The sequence below is a fragment of the Lactuca serriola genome, chromosome 8, assembly GCF_051521515.1.
Source record: "Lactuca serriola cultivar US96UC23 chromosome 8, Lser_US96UC23_V15, whole genome shotgun sequence".
Classification (NCBI taxonomy): domain Eukaryota; kingdom Viridiplantae; phylum Streptophyta; class Magnoliopsida; order Asterales; family Asteraceae; genus Lactuca; species Lactuca serriola.
In genome coordinates, this window is record NC_136415.1 from 117,001,256 (window position 1) to 117,017,977 (window position 16,722).

General features: G+C 32.1%; 3 protein-coding genes and 1 pseudogene across 3 annotated transcripts; all 4 read left to right on the top strand.

Moving 5' to 3' along the window:
- Positions 1-4,528: 4,528 nt before the first annotated feature.
- Positions 4,529-5,988, top strand: LOC145070986 (uncharacterized). Its single transcript, XM_079017937.1, has one exon. The coding sequence runs from the start codon at positions 4,677-4,679 to the stop codon at positions 5,817-5,819; it is 1,143 nt and encodes a 380-aa protein (XP_078874063.1). The 5' UTR covers positions 4,529-4,676; the 3' UTR covers positions 5,820-5,988.
- Positions 5,989-10,790: 4,802 nt separating this feature from the next.
- On the top strand, positions 10,791-12,173 carry LOC145069720 (zinc finger BED domain-containing protein DAYSLEEPER-like). The gene is made up of 3 exons (XM_079016669.1): positions 10,791-11,730; positions 11,831-11,889; positions 11,980-12,173. Exons 1-2 carry the CDS (start codon positions 11,136-11,138, stop codon positions 11,878-11,880), a joined length of 645 nt encoding a protein of 214 aa, XP_078872795.1. The 5' UTR covers positions 10,791-11,135; the 3' UTR covers positions 11,881-11,889; positions 11,980-12,173.
- A 296-nt stretch (positions 12,174-12,469) lies between these two features.
- On the top strand, positions 12,470-14,589 carry LOC145067336 (protein CANDIDATE G-PROTEIN COUPLED RECEPTOR 7 pseudogene; annotated as a pseudogene).
- Positions 14,590-15,010: 421 nt separating this feature from the next.
- On the top strand, positions 15,011-16,418 carry LOC145070886 (uncharacterized). Its single transcript, XM_079017843.1, has one exon. It carries the CDS (start codon positions 15,195-15,197, stop codon positions 16,323-16,325), a length of 1,131 nt encoding a protein of 376 aa, XP_078873969.1. The 5' UTR covers positions 15,011-15,194; the 3' UTR covers positions 16,326-16,418.
- The last annotated feature ends 304 nt before the right edge of the window (positions 16,419-16,722 follow it).

Consider the following 16,722-nt stretch of genomic DNA (forward strand, 5'->3'; position numbering starts at 1 on the left):
TACTTCAAATACCTCCATTATAATTATATTTCTCTTTTTCTGATAATGATGTTAGACTATCTTATTTATAAAAAGGAAAAAGAATATATGTGTGGCAAGTTCATGAAACCGAATGGGATTTTTTGTCTTATACATATTTGTTTATCTTTTGTTTTTTTGTTATTCACTTGTCGTTTTCCATATAAACAATCAATGTTATTAAAAGTGGTTTCTCATTAAATAAATTTGTTTTGAGTAATTTACCAATCAAGTTTTCCTATTTATGAAAGGAAATCTCCAGAAAAGTCCTAATATTTATCCTAATTTAAGAAAAAAATCCAAAACTAAAATTTGTTTATGAAAAAACATGAATTATCAATAAAAATGACGATTTGACCAATTTTTCTCGGTTTACCGGTTTCATTATTTACCTGATTCCATTAAAGTCTCATTATTTTACCATAATTTACGAAAAGTCATAAACTAAAAGTTAGCAATGATTTTGTCCTTTTTCTCCATATAACATACATTTTACCGAATGCATTGTTGCCATGGACGCCTAGTCATTAAATAAATTGATAATATGGACACGATAGGTTATATAATGACACGTTTACCATAAAATTTGATATCAGCCTCATGTGTGCTTCCGGGAAAAAATGGCGGAAAATGAGTTGATATCTGATGAGATGGATATACTGTGTTACATAAGATTAAATAGACAACTTGAAATGTCTTATAAACTTAAAAAATAACGTAGTTGTTGCTAGTTTATGTAATTATTGCACTCTTCGTTAGATGCTTTTTATATTTCAAAAAATATATAATACATGAGGATATCAAGTTTTATGGTAAACATAACATTATATAACCCAACATATCCATCTCATCAACTCATTTAATGACTAGGCGTCAAAGTCAGCTATGAAACGGGTAAAATATATGTTAATGGGAGAAAATTGTTAAATCATCACTAAATTTTAATCAGCTATGAAACGAACTATTTTATCTTTTCTTTTATTCATATTTTTAAACACAAAGATGTAAATACATTACAAGAGAATGTCTCGTAAAAGTTTCTAGACAAAACTTCATAAATGGTCTCTATGGTTTTCGAAAATATCAAGTTTAATCCCGAAGTTCAAAAAACCTCACAGATGATCCATGTGGTTTCAAAACTTTTAACAAACAGTCCCTTAGCCACATAAAAAGACTAATATGCCCTTTTTATTTCTTTTTTGAATTAATTTTACCTAATCCTATTTAAAAAAATAGAAAAACAAAATAAATAATTCATTGGGCCCACCTCCCCTCTCTCTTTCTTTCTCTCTCTCTCTCTCTCTCTCTCTCGTGAAAGTCTTTGTCATTTTCTTCTACTCAATCCCCAACACCCTTTGACTGATAAAAAAACAGGCACTTCATTTACATTAGTTCATAGCCCAAGCCTCTTGATTTTGAAACATCACCACTGCTCCACCACTACTCTGCCATAGAACCACTTGTATCAAATGTACATTACCAACGTTGGCCACCGTTTGTCAACCAACAACCCCCCTTTTCGCTCTGCTGCTCTAACAATCAATCCTAAAAGCAATAACACCAGCAGATATCAAGCGAAGACAGAAATCGAGGGAGGTTCTTAGATCCTCGTCTGATCGAGAAGGGAGAAGCAAGAATGGAAAACAACTGCAGGTGGGGGTGTTCGTGAGGAAAGAATCTGATGAACCAAGGCTACCACCCTTGTTTCAGTTTCTCTCCTTCCTCCCTCATTCTTCCCTATCGATCAACAACTCAGAACATCCCCTCGTTTGCAGTGGTCCTTAATTTTGGCTTCGATAAAGTGAGAGGAAGAAGAACCGATAAACTAGTGAGTTGTTACAACTCCCTAGCCAACCTTACTTGGTTCTCCGTCACCTCCAGCACCTCTTCTCTCCGCCTACTGTTGGTGATTTGAAGCCACAACTCCGATGAGTGAGCTATCAGCCGAGAAGGAGCTCATCGGAAAACTGACTGCTCTTCCCTCTTCCACCATTATAGCCGCCTCCGCCTTTTCCCCCCTTGTGACTTCTTAATTACTGCAGAACCACACTCCACCATCGGAGCTTCCTGATCGCAGCCTTCCATTCGTGATTCAGCTTCTCCGAACAGACGAAGACGGAGACTTGTTCCCTTAGCTCGCAACCGGAGATGATGCAAGTTAAAGCCTCAAAGGGTCGCCGGAGATCGACGACTCTGTCTCTCCTCGCGATTTGAATGACCACCATCGGAACTTCTCATCGCTTCCGATTTGTTCGTTCCTCCAAATCCCCAAACAGATGAAGAAGACGATGTGTGTTTTTTATGTTTAGAGAGAGAGAGAAGGTGGGCCCAATGAATTATTTATTTTGTCTTTTTATTTTTTTTAAATAGGATTAGGTAAATTTATTCTAAAAAGAAATAGAAAGGGCATATTAGTCTTTTTATGTGGCTAAGGGACTGTTTGTTAAAAGTTTTGAAACCACAGGGGCCATCTGTGAGGTTTTTTGAACTTAAGGATTAAACTTGATATTTTCGAAAACCACAGGGACCATTTTTGAAGTTTTGTCAAGTTTCTATAACCTTTTTTCACAGTATAAATAAGATAAAATGACATAAATGGTCTATATGTTTGGGAAAACATATCGGGTTTGGTCTTTATGAGTAATTTCTTAAAAGGATGGTCTTTAAATCGGAGAACCTTGTAGGAATGGTCATTATGGCTAATTATGTTGGTTAAGGTTGCGTTAAGTCTAAACATTTGCTCATAAAATGACAAGTATAGTTGTATACCCGTCTCTCTCTCTCTACAAGAAAATTTCGATTTAGCTTTGAAAAATTTTCATAACAAAAAGCTAAAATTTCATAGATAAACCTGAATAACTACTAATTTTCTATGGAATTTCTCAATAAAAGTCCATAACTATTGTATTTCTTTTTAAAAAAATTTAGCTATAAAATCATAATTGCATAGTAATTTTACTACGATTTTATCCTTTGCAATAAAAATTATTATAGTTTTTATTAAACTATATTCAACTATCACTTCTACAATTATCTTTCAATCTATCCGGACCTACCATAATATAATGATCCAAAATTTCAGAAAAACTTAAATTTGATTATTATCTGATGAATTTGTTTCAAATATATATTACGGAATTCCTTATAAGTGGAGAACAAAAATGAAACTTATGACGTGTTAGACACACAACGTTTGAGAGCTGCTGGTTTCTAGTTTTTAAAAAGACATTCGTAAAAAAACGACATGAAAAAACTTTCAACAAAACGTTTCAAAATCAAACGCTACCTGCTACCCATTAGTTTTATCAAACAATACCTTGACCCTCCAAAATAAATTTTGAGGAACGACATCTAACCAAAATTAATATAGCCATTTTTTGAGATAATGACTTGACAGGGTAAGATACTTTTTGAAATGTACATATTTAGTCCTTATTTTTTTTTTTGTAAAATAAACCCTTATACTTTATTAATATGTAAACATTAGGTCATTTTCACCGGATTCTTCAGGTTTTGCTGACGTAGAAGGGTTTACTTTACAAAAAAAAAGAATAAGGACTAAATGTGTACATTTCAAAAAGTATCTTACCATATCAAGTCATTTCCCCTTTCTTTTATTTTGTTGAAATGAAATACTCATGTGACATCCACATATCCACAACGAGATTTTTCCAACTTTTATTCATCATGAAAAAGAGGGAGAACCCCGATCTCCGGCGACTCCTTTGTGTGTTCCTACACATCACTCGTAACAAGGAGGAATGATGGCAAAAACAACAAGGTCGAAGGGGGATACAGGAGGAAGTAGAGACGGTAGTTGGCGGCGAGGAGTTGCTCTAGTAGCCCCCTCGTCGATGCTTTTTTTTTTTCTGGCAACATATCTCAAAGATGGAGGCAAAGAGAGACCAGATCGAAGAAACACAACAGGTAAAGAGTGTTTGGTTGTTGTTGTTCGACCGGAAGGAAGATAGACGAGAAAGAGAAGGGTCGCCACCCTTTTCTTGTTGCTGGAGGATCACCCACCTCCGGTGACTAAGCTAATTAATTGTTATTTAGTGTCACTTGTGCTTCCACATCAGCAAAACCTGTAGAATCCGGTGAAAATGACATAATGTGTACATATTAATAAAGTGTAAGGTTTTTTTACAAAAAAAAAAAAGAATAAGGACTAAATGTGTACAATTGAAAAAGTATCTTACCCTATCAAATCATTTTCCTAAAAGAAAATTCGTATATGACCGGTATACCGGGTATAGCTGGTGACAAGGATTGCATTGTTAAAAAAAGAAAGTATAAGGGTTTATTTTACAAAAAAAATAATAAATAAATAAAATAAAGACTAAATGTGTACATTTCAAAAAGTATATTACCCTCAAGTCATTATCCCCGATTTTTTCGTTAATAGTATATGATAAATTGTGTTTTTTCTTAAAATATACATTTTATTATATAAAATGTCTCAAAATACATTTTATGAATGTGAAATCGTAAATATTAATGTGAATACATATATTTGGGGTTTTGTTTTAGGGCTCTTCAAATGAAAAACGATCATAGAGAAAGCACAAAATCCTGAGATTTAATCGCATACAAATGGTGCCCTCAATTCCTCAAATGAAAGGTCAGTGATTTCTCCATCATAGCGAATTTTTCTTACAATGTTGAATCTCGTCCGCAGAAACTTGGCATTTTCTTTATTCAAAACAACATCGGTTCATAGACTGTTTCCTCGCACATCATGTTCGTCAGCAGCAGCAGCATCAGATAATTCATTCACAGTTTCTTACCTCATAGACTCATGTGGATTCCCTCTGGACAAGGCGATTTCAGCTTCCAAAAAGTTAAACATCAAAACCCCAGATCGAGCAGACTCTGTCATAGCATTTTTCAAGAATCAAGGCTTCACAGAAACCCAAATCGGTCTTTTGGTTCGAAAATTCCCTACGGCGCTCACATGTAAACCAGAAAAAAACCTTTTACCCAAATTTGAGTTTTTATGTTCTATAGGACTTTCAGAATCTGATATTGTTAAGTTATTAACTGCAAATCCTAGGCTCCTAGGTAGAAGCTTAAAGAATCACATAGAACCTTCCTTAAATATACTCAGAGATTTGCTTCAATCCAATGATAAAGCTCTTATTGCAATCAGGAAGTTTCCATGGTACTTGGGTCTTGATTACCAAGCAAATTTGGCTCCAAATATAGAATTATTGCGAGATGTTGGTGTTCCAGGATCAAATATGTTGTATGTATTAACTCACCTACCTAAATATTTTGTAGTTAGTCCAGAATTGTTCAAAAAGACTGTGGAGGAAGTTGTGGAGATGGGTTTTGATCCTTTGAGACCGAATTTCATGTTAGCAATTAGCGTTGTTAGGTCACTACGCAAGTCCACTTGGGAGAAGAAGATGGAGACTTATGAGAAATGGGGTTGGTCTAAAGCTCAGATCTTGCAAGCCTTTAGGACTTATCCATGGTTTATGAAGAAATCAAAGGAGAAAATCAATCAAGTGATGGATTTTAATGTTAATAAGATGGGGTTTGAGACATCCTTTGTTGCAAAGAATGCTATGCTCCTTTCATATAGTTTGGAGAAAAGGACTGTTCCTAGATGTTTGGTTTACCTATATTGTTTGGACAATGGCTTGTTGAAAGATAAAAGTGGTTTCAGTTGGTGGTTGAAGTGTAAGGAGGAAAAATTCATCAAGAGATTGGAAAGATATGAGAAAGAAGCTCCAGGTGTTTTGAAATTCTATCAAGAAAAGTTACTTGGATCATGCAAATTGAAAATGGTATCTTAAAAGTTGTCTAGGTGTAAGGTGCCTCTTCTTGATGTGCTTGCATATTTTTGAAAGTTAGCATTAACATAATAGCATGTGCATTCACCTGATTTGTAAAAAGAAAATTAACATTTGTCTTACTTGTTCTTTCAATATTACAAGCATGACCATATGCTTTATATGTTTAGAATCCTTGCTTAAAGTCTCGTTAGTAACTTTTCTTGTAGATTCCATGATAGCGGAAGGATAACGGATAATATAGTTGGATTTCATGAGGAATGAAGAACAAAATTAAGAACAACATTTATTCATTTATTCATTAGTTTATCTCAAATATCAATATTTATCGGACAAATATCGAAAAAAACTAAATCAATAATTCTGGTGACAATAAATATAAACCCTATTTATAATAGTCCTAAACCTAATCCCAACTGAGTAAGGATCTATCTATTTTAGGAGGTAAATCCTAAAATAAAGAAACAATGCCATTCAATGGTTACTATATACGTCATGAAATATGATAGACGTCTTCTACATTGTCAGTCTTGGATGCCTGAGTCGACTTCGATGATGGTGTAACAACCTCACTTTGATCTAAACAAACAATTGTATTCTCGTATTTTGTACCTTCATATATGTTATGAATGTTGTTTGGATGGAATAAAGCCATATATATATATATATATATATATATATATATATATATATATATATATATATATATATATATATAAAAGATTAAGAACCCTAAGAACATCTAGTTTTAGCTTATAATTAAGATTATATTTGTCATTTCTAAATTAGATATTTATAAATCTTGTAAATGATATTTTGTCCATCTATTTGTTAAAAGATAATGACATTATTGTAGATAAAAAGAACTTTAATCCCATTCTCACAAACAAATTGCTACACCTAAAACATAAAACACCGGATCAAAAAATTAGAATTACAAAACTTCATTCTCCCTCTCTCTCACCAAACATCACTTCATTCTCCCTCCTATCTCCGACGACTTTCCGTTGCCACCAACCACCGACCTTCGGTGCCGCCATCTACCTCTGGCGGAAACAACCTCTACCACCGCATCTTTACCACTCTTATGACCTTGATCTAGTGACATGTCTTCATCTCGCCTTAATTTTTTTCTCTCGATCTCCATGAAACACCACCAGATCTGGTCCAGGTCCTCCTCCACCAACCATCAAAGTTTGTCTTCAAACTCTAAAAACTTTGGTTTTCGTCAGATTTGTAGTGGTTTAGTCCAGATCTATGATCTTCGGTGGTAAATCTACGATGTACAATGACAGGTCTACGAGTTTTACCTATAAATCTATCATTTACTCCTCCAGATCTACATGCTCCGGTGAGATTGAGTGACCAAATCTTGCTCTAGTGACACTTCTTCATTTTTTTTTCTTGATCCCCATGAAACACCACCATATTTGTTTAGGTCTGGTTCACTATCTCCTTTACCAACCATCGTTGCATGTTGTTAACCTCTAAAATCCTTCGTTTTCATCAGATCTGAAGTCGTTCAGTTCAAATCTAAGTTCTTCGGCAATAGATCTATGATCTCCAACGACATATCTATGATTTTCACCTCTAGATATATGATTTATGCCTCCAAATCTACGAGCTCTGACGAGATTGACGAACCAGATCTGACACCGTCGTCAACTGTCACCACCGTTGCTGCCTTGTCGCTCCGATGAAGCACCACCAACTCACCTCCATGTCTTTCTCTATAATCTTCACTGAAACACCACCAAATCTACAACATGTATGTTGATTTTGATTTTATTGTTTTTTCTTATGTTAAATTGTGAATTTAATGTTTTAATTTCTCTTTTGTTGTTTACTATTGTTATTATTTGTTTATCTGATATTAAATTGTGAATTCATTATTATTAAGTTGTGAATTCACTACTATTAAGTTATGACTCCAAGCTTTTTTTTATGTGTTATAATATTTGCAAAAATGTTAAGTTTTGATCTGCTGTAATTAAGTTGTGAATTGAAGTTTATTTTTTTATTTTTTTATAATATTACCTAAATGGTATTCATAGCTTATGATTTATGGTTTTTATATTATGAATTGAGTTTAGAATGTGTCTTATTATGTTAGAGTTTTCTAAAAAAAAGGTCTTTTAAGTTGTAATTGTTATGTTTTAATGTTTCACTTATTGTTTAGTTATGTTAATGCTAGTTTTAAGTATTATTAATAAAAAAAATGTAAGTTTTAATTTGAGAATACATAAATTTTTATAAGTTAAAAGCTATGAATGCATGATTTTTATATATTTTAAAGTACAAATACATGATGTTTTATAAGTTTTAAGCTATGAATGCAAAAAATTTATACAAATATGATTGTTTAAATGAAAGACATAAGTTTTAAGCTTTGAATGCATAATTTTTATAAGTTTTAATTTGTGAATGCATGATTTTCTTATATGTATCTAACCGTTTCAATGAAAAACATAAATTTTAAACTATGAATGTTGTGAATACATGATTTTTTTAAGTTTTGTATTTTCTTATGCTATTATTTTCTCAATAATATTAATTTAGGGTTTTAAAATCATGAGTTGTAATGTTTTAATGTCTCGTTTATTGTTTAATTATATTAATGTTAGTTTTAACTATTATTAGTAAGAAAATATATGTTTTAACTGTGAAAATATTATTTCTTTTATAACTTTAAAGCCGTGAATACATGCTTTTTTATAAGTTTTAAGTTGCGGATACATGATTTTGATACATATTTGATTGTTTCAATGAAATACATAAACTTTAAGTTGTGAATGCATGAGTTTTTTTATAAGTTTTAAGTTGTTAATGCATTTTTTTTACATATACCTGATTACTTAAATGAAAAACATAAGTTTTAAGTTGTAAATGCATGATTTATTATGTTTTTATATAATTTAGATAAGGTATGTAAAATTTAAATTGTGAATATTTTTATAAATAAAATTTAAAATAATCATTAGCCTATAGATATGAATGTATAAATGTAGGTTTTAATTTGACAATATGATTGTCAATATATAACTTTTGTGCATTAAACTATGAATTTATTATATTAACCTATCAATTTTGTGTTCTAAAAGTAAACTGTGAATTAAATATATTAAGTTGTGAATTAAATGTATTAAACTATGAATTTTTTATGATTTTTGAGTTAAAATATGACTAATTTATGTATGAATGTTTGTATTATTTTTATGAATATATTTATTTTTGTGTTATATAAATATATAAGAATATATTAGTTTTTATACTTATTTTGCATTAGACTCTTAATTAGTAAATTAATTGGTTTATTAAATTGTGAACGTAATATTTAAGCTATGAATCCATGATTTTGTATACAGATCAGATTTGGAAACAATGATGGTTAATAAAATTGCACATGTAGTTTGTGGCATTGTGTGTTAGTTGGTAGTGGTGGTAGAGTTTGGGTGTGACTTATTTGAATTTGTGATTTATTATATAATTGATTGTATTATGTTGTGAATTTTATGTATTAAACTAAAACAGATTGTATTAAGTTGTATATATTATATAAATTTTGTTTTAAAATATGAATGACTGTATGCATGAAAATATTAAACTACATATTAGTGAATTAATATGTTTATTAAACTGTACATATGATATTTTAAATTGTGAATATATTTTCTAAACGAACGGAGAAAATTAAAATTTTCAAGGTATAATTTTATTTTCTTTTGTTAAATTTTTTATATTTGGCTGGAAAAATGAAATGGTATGTGTTAAAAATATTTCCAAAGAAATAAGAGTTATAATGTTTGTTCTATTAAGTTGTGAATACTATGGGTGAGCAAACCCGAACCAAGAAACCGAGAAACCGACAAAAACCGATGAAACTGAAACCAAAAAAACCGAAACCGAATCAAAACTGACGATGTGGGTTTTAAATTTGTAAAAACCGATTTTCCGAGTGCGGTTTCGGTTTTGCCCCCAGAAACCGACCCAACAACCCGAGAAACTGACCCCTCTTTAAAATCGAAAAACCGACCCAGCAAACCCGCAAACCCGATGCTTTTTACTGATTATTTTGTGTTATATATATATATATATATATATATATATATATATATATATATATATATATATATATTAAAAAAATAAAAATAAATAAAAAAGGCCTAGGTCATTGACTCCCGTTTTTGTTTCGCCCTACTCGCCCTCGGTACTTAGTCTCACACTCACAGTCTCGCATTCGGCATTCCCCATCGGCGCATCCCACTGAACTGAAGACGAGTAGACAACTGAAGAGTGAAGCCAAGGTCCTCCGTCCTTCGGCGCTTAGCCGCTCGCACACATCCGAGGCTCCGACGGACCCCAAACTTCCGGCGCCACCAATCCGAGGTTCGTTCCTCTGATTTCGTTTTTTTTTTTTTTTTTTTCTGATTTCCCTTGTTGTGCTTATGTTCTGAAATCTGAATGTTGTGTTCATGTAGAATCACTAGAATGTAATGATGTGAGATGATGAACTAATATAGAGGCCATTTTTTCAATGATTAGAATAAATATGTAGGCCATTTTTTTTCTGATTTATGTTTTTTTTGTCGATTTGACAATTTGCCATTGAAGAATTATGGCGATTTGGCAATGTGTCTCTGATTTCGTGACTTTGTTTTTTTCTGATTTCGTTTTTTTTTTTTTTTTCTGATTGGGTCCGTGACTTCGCTCCAAGTATTTAAGAATTCTGGAAATCTTGCTGAAATCTTATTACTCTTAGTCTCTTATTATGTTTACTTGCTATCAAAATAATCAAGGGTTTTTGTTAGATTTTGCCTGAAATCTTGCTGTGAAATGATGATAAATATTGCTTAAATATTGTAATATTATTCTAAAAGCTGTGAATCTTATGGTTTGCTGTGAAATGTTGATGAATATTGCTGAATTGAAGCTTCTTATTTCCTGAAATCTTTTGGTTTACATATGGATTGTTGATTTTTTTTTCTATGTAGATGGAAAGGTCTCAACTAGATGCACAAACTCTTGATGTTGATGCTCCACAAACTGTTGATGTTGATCTTGATGTTGATGAAGGAGATGATGAAGAAGTTGCAGATAGTAAGGGTGGTGGTCATAGAGTATCTTGGGTATGGCAACATTTTGATCGAGATGCCGTAAAGAAGGGTGCTAAGAAAGTGAAATGCCCATATTGTTCAACAATGATGTGTGCAAATTCAAAGAAAAATGGTACGAGTGCAATGGGAAATCATTTAAGACTTTATTGTCCAACATCTCCTTTTTACGACCCTAAAGACAAAGTTGGTGATACGAAAAAACAAGATGTGTTATTTGGAGTATTGCTTGGAGTTGATTTATGGTAAGAATTCTACCAAAACAAAAACTATTCTAGAGCATGTCAACAAAACACTAGAAGACTTGTTTCAACACTTCAAGAACAAGACGAAGAGAGAAAGATGTGAAAAGACAAGGAGTGCATCGTCTTCTACACCTAGTTATTTTGATTTTGGGCATGGAGTTGATATGGAAGACGATTTTGAAAGGTTTATGGAACAACGTGGGCATGGGGTTAATAAAACAAAGCTTGAGATTTATTTATCAGATGGGATGGAAAAGCGAGTGGAGGATTTCCAGATTTTGGGGTGGTGGAAATCTAATTCAACAAAGTTTCCTGTACTTTCTGAGGTGGAGAAACTTGTTTTAGGAATGCCAATCTCTACAGTTGCATCAGAGTCCGCATTCAGTACTGGCGGGAGGGTGATTGATGAAAGTAGAAGCTCCCTTACACATGTGACTGCCGAAGCTTTGATTTGCGCACAAGATTGGATACGGGACACCCCAATTGATATCCAGTTTAAAAATATGACGACTTTATATATGGAAGAGACGCGAGAGAAGTTGGTGCCAATAGAAACCGGTAAATATTTTACTATTTTTTACATAATTATAAGTTTGTAATTATATATGTTTATTATTAATTAATTACATACTATTGTTTTGTACGTTTGTGTTTGTAGAGGAATTGGGGTGTGGTCAAGGGAGTTGCATGGATGAGGATTTTATTTGAATTTTAAAGGTTTATAACTCAATTATTATAATTTTATACTTTTACACAAGTTTATTACTCAATAATCATTGATCAATACTAATGTTTTTTGGTTTGTAGATGAATGGGGAATTGGTGAAGAGATTTACATGGATGTGGATTGAAGATTTATGTTTGCGTGTTTTGGACTTTTGGTTGTAATCGACTATTTGGCTATTCTGGACTTTATGTTTTAGTTTGATTGTCTGTTTAGTTGTAATCGTCTAATCGACAATTTCGGACTTTATGTTTTAGTTTGATTATGTGTTTGGTTGTAATAGACAATTTGGTTGTAAAACTCATGTTTTTTGAAGTATTTAACTTCAATTAGGTGTTTCTTTAATTATTTAACTAATTGTTACATTTCTGGAAAATGGGTTCAAACCCAAAACCCATGGGTTTAAACCTAGAAACCGTAAGTGTATGAGTTGAACCCAAGAAACCGAGAAACCGCCCAAACCGATATCAGAAACCGAGAAACCGAACCGACCAGAAACCGACCCTATTGGGTTCTGAAAACCAAAAACCGATCATTTACAGGTTAGGTTGGGTTGGGGTCCAAAACCGACCCATGTACAGCCCTAGTGAATACGACCATAAAAGTGTTACTGAATTTGGTGTTAGTCCGGCAAAGGTCCGACAGCGGTCCGACGACAATGTGACGGTGGTATGATGTCAAATGGCAACTAATTTTAAACTAGGGAATGTAAACGTTTATTTAATACAATATAAATGTTGGATTTGTCTAAAAATAGTCTTAATGAAAACATTTAAAAATAGTTTTTAGAGTTCTTAACCTTTTTAGGTTCTCGTTTCAACCACTCCATATATATATATATATATATATATATATACATATATATATATATATATATATATATATATATATATATATATATATCCTTTTGTTTTTAAACATATGCAATATTTTAAAGTAAATAATATCTAATAGTAAAATTTAGTAATTAAATATGTAACAATAAGTATGGGGTCTTTCTGAAAAAATGAAAAGAAAATATTACGTAGCATATAAAAAAAACAAAAAAAATCAATATAATGTATTTTTTTAAAATTATTACTACTTTTTTATACCTTGAAATTTGAAGTTCATACACTTTTTAATTTTTATAATACAACGTTTTAAACTAGTATTTAACGAAAATATTTTAAATGTTATAAAAAGTATGAAATTGTCATACAAAATCTATGAAACGCTTCTAAAATGTTGTAAAAGAAAGTTTAGAAATAGTTGTATGAAAGTTATAAAAAAAATTGTATGAAAATTTAAAAAAAAAAAAGTCTTGTAAGAAAAAATTAAAACATTTAGAAAATATTTGGTTTAAAAACACTTGTATGAAAATTATATGAAAGTATAAAAAAAGTCATATATATATATATATATATATATATATATATATATATATATATATATATATATATATATATATATATAAAAGCAATTTTTGAAACATTGTAACAGAAAAAAAAACTATAAAAAAATAACATAATAATGTTATAAGAAATTATAAAAATTTAAAAAAAATATATCAAAATCGTAAACAAGACGAAAAATAATTATCCACACAAGTCATTTTCTCTGGATCGTTTTTAAATTAAAAAAAAAAAAAAAAAAAAAAAAAAAAAAAAAAAAAAAAAACTCAGTATAGTAAAAAGAAGAGAAATTGACTCTAACTAATCGTCGATGACTTTAATTAAGGGAAAATGACACATTAGCCCTATAATGTTTTGCACATTTATTCATTGAGTCCTTTAATTATTGTTCGTGTTTTATGAGAGGGAGTAAACTTATTTTTGTCGGATCAAATTGGTTCCTTTTCAGGAAATGAAGGGGTAAGCCGGTAACTTCTTGACCACCTCAACAAAGAAATTGACTTTAACTTCTTCCTTTGAAAATTTCCTCCTTTGACTTTGAATCGAGCCATTTACGGTGAATGGGAATCAATTTGGAGGCTAATTTTGACTATTTATCTTTGGATACTTCATCGACTCTTCAGAAATGATGAAATCAATGTCGAGCTGGAAGTCTCCCATCCTTTTACTTACTTTTATTTATCGTTTACATCTGTTTCCTACTTCTCTAGGTTCTCGAATGCTTTAACAACATAGGATCCATTCATCGGATCCATTTCTTGATGGTCGTGTTGCTGATCGTGAAATCACTCAACTTACTATGTGCGGCGGAGGAGAAACATAAGATAAAAATTACAGGTACAACCCATGGATGTACTGTTTTACACGTTTCAATTCTTGCAGACGGTGCTTTTATTCACTGTGATCGTGTTGATCGGTACTGGATGGTTGTTTTCTGAAACCATTCTTGCAAGAGAAAGGGAAGAAAGTTCTAATGATTATAATACCGCTTCATGTTGTAGCAAACATGGCTTCTATAGTAATTAGGGAAACATGGCGATTCATTCAGAATTTGGTAACATGGTACCAATTGTTCTTGTTGGTAGTCTCATCTGTTGTTGCGTAGTTCTTTATCCTATCTTCTTCTGGTCGATTTGTTTATTGAAGTAGACCTCAAAGACAGATGGAAAAGCTGCTATGAATTTGGTCATGCTGACTTTTTTTAAGCAGTTTTATTTGTTTGTGATTAGATACTTTTTTATTCATATACAACCATTTGGGTGTTGCTCAAAATTCAAAATTGAAATTGAATATGAGTAGATGAAACCAACCTTCACTTGCCTTTCGCCATCAGGTTTGTAACAAGAGAATTCAACAAGGTAAACCTTCTTCAGTCTGCTCATGAAGTAGAGAGTAGCTAAAACACCATTAACGCCGAGCAGATAACCACTATGACTAAATTGAACCGGAGTTAGTTCCATAAATGATTTGTTGTTCTAGGGAGGGTTGATTTTGAGGGTGTGTCTCCAGTTTTTTATTTTTTAATGGATTTTGAGGGTGTTTTGACTTTTAAACCGGCTAATATAGGTTAAAGGGACTAAAAAGACATGTCACAACAAAATTTATTCTTTTATAAAGCACGGAACATATTTAAGGGACTCAATGGGTAAATGTGTAAACAACAGAAGGCTAATGTGTCGTTTTTACTTTAATTAACTGTTGAGTTTGTTTGTGTTTTTTTTACCTACCATTGTTATCGATGATTGTATATTGCCCTTTGAAACCCTCAAGGGTTTTGTTTTAGGGTTTTTCAAGTGAAACCCGATTACAGAAAAAGCACAAAATCCAGAAGCTTAAATCGCATACAAGTCGTAAATTCAATCCACAGGTCAGTGACATCTACAACATAACAATTTCCACTCACAATGTTCAATCTCATCGGCAAAAACTTGGCATTTCCTGTGTTCAAAACACCATCGATTAATAGACTGTTTCCTCGCTTATCATGTTCATCACCAGCAGCAGCATCAGACAACTCATTTACAGTTTCTTACCTCGTAGACTCATGTGGATTTCCTCCAGCCAAGGCGATTTCAGCTTCCAAATACTTGCACATCAAAACCCCAGATCGAGCAGACTCTGTGATAACATTTTTTAAGAATCAAGGGTTCACAGAAACTCAAATCTCAGATTTGGTTCGAAAGTTCCCCATGGCTCTCACATGTAATCCCGAAACAAATCTTTTGCCGAAATTCGAGTTCTTAAGTTCCATAGGACTTTCAGATTCTGATATTGTCAAGTTATTAACTGCAAGACCCAAAGCCCTAGGCAGAAGCTTGAAGAATCATTTAGAACCTACCTTCAACTTACTTAGAGATTTACTTCAATCCGATGATAGAACACTCATTGCAATCAGGAGGTGTGCGTGGGTCTTGGATTGGGATTTCAAAGCAAATGTGATTCCAAATATGCAAATATTGCGTGATGTTGGGGTGCCTGGATCAAAGATGTTGTATCTGTTAACTTATCAGCCTAGAGATTTCTTAGTCACTACAGACCAGTTCAAAAAGGCTGTGGAGGAAGTTGTGGAGATGGGGTTTGATCCTTTGAAATCAAGTTTTATGTTAGCTGTTCATGCTGTTAGATCAATGAGCAAGTCCACTTGGGAGAAGAAGATGGAGACTTACAAGAAATGGGGTTGGTCTGAAGACCAGATCTTGCTATCATTTAGGACTGATCCATGGTGTATGATGAAATCTGAGGAGAAAATCGATAAAGTGATGGATTATCTTGTTAATAAGATGGGGTTTGAGACATCACTTATTGCAAAGAATTCTGTAATTATTTCATTGAGTATGGAGAAAAGGATTATTCCAAGATGTTTGGTTTATCAATATTGTCTGGACAACGGATTGATGAATGATAAAAATTACTGTGGTTTCTGCTGGTGGTTGAAGTGCTCGGAGGATATATTTGTCAAGAGATTGAAAAGATATGAGGAAGAAGCTCCAGGTGTTTTGAAATTCTATCAGGAAAAGTTGGATCTTGCAAAATGATCTAGATGGTAATCTGTTCCAACTATGTTGTAATTGTTGTTGATTCCTTTAGCAAATCTATCTCCTTGTTGATGATGAAGATAGTTTTGATAATGTTGGCGTATTTAAAGTATAAATTTACTTAGAGCATTGGGTGTGGGTAACTAGTCATAATACTATTTTGGTGCCACCTCACATGGCACATCACCAATGGTGTTATAACACCAAGTGGAGAAAGGGTCACCATGTTATATCTTGTTATAAAACCAATTTTTGTCCATTTTATAATTTTTTTTTTAAATTTCTTTTTTTTAATGAAAACAAATATATTTTAAATATAATATAATGAATAAAACATAATGTTCAAAAATTTATAAATAACATAGAATAAAAATAATTTTTAAAAATTAAAAATTAC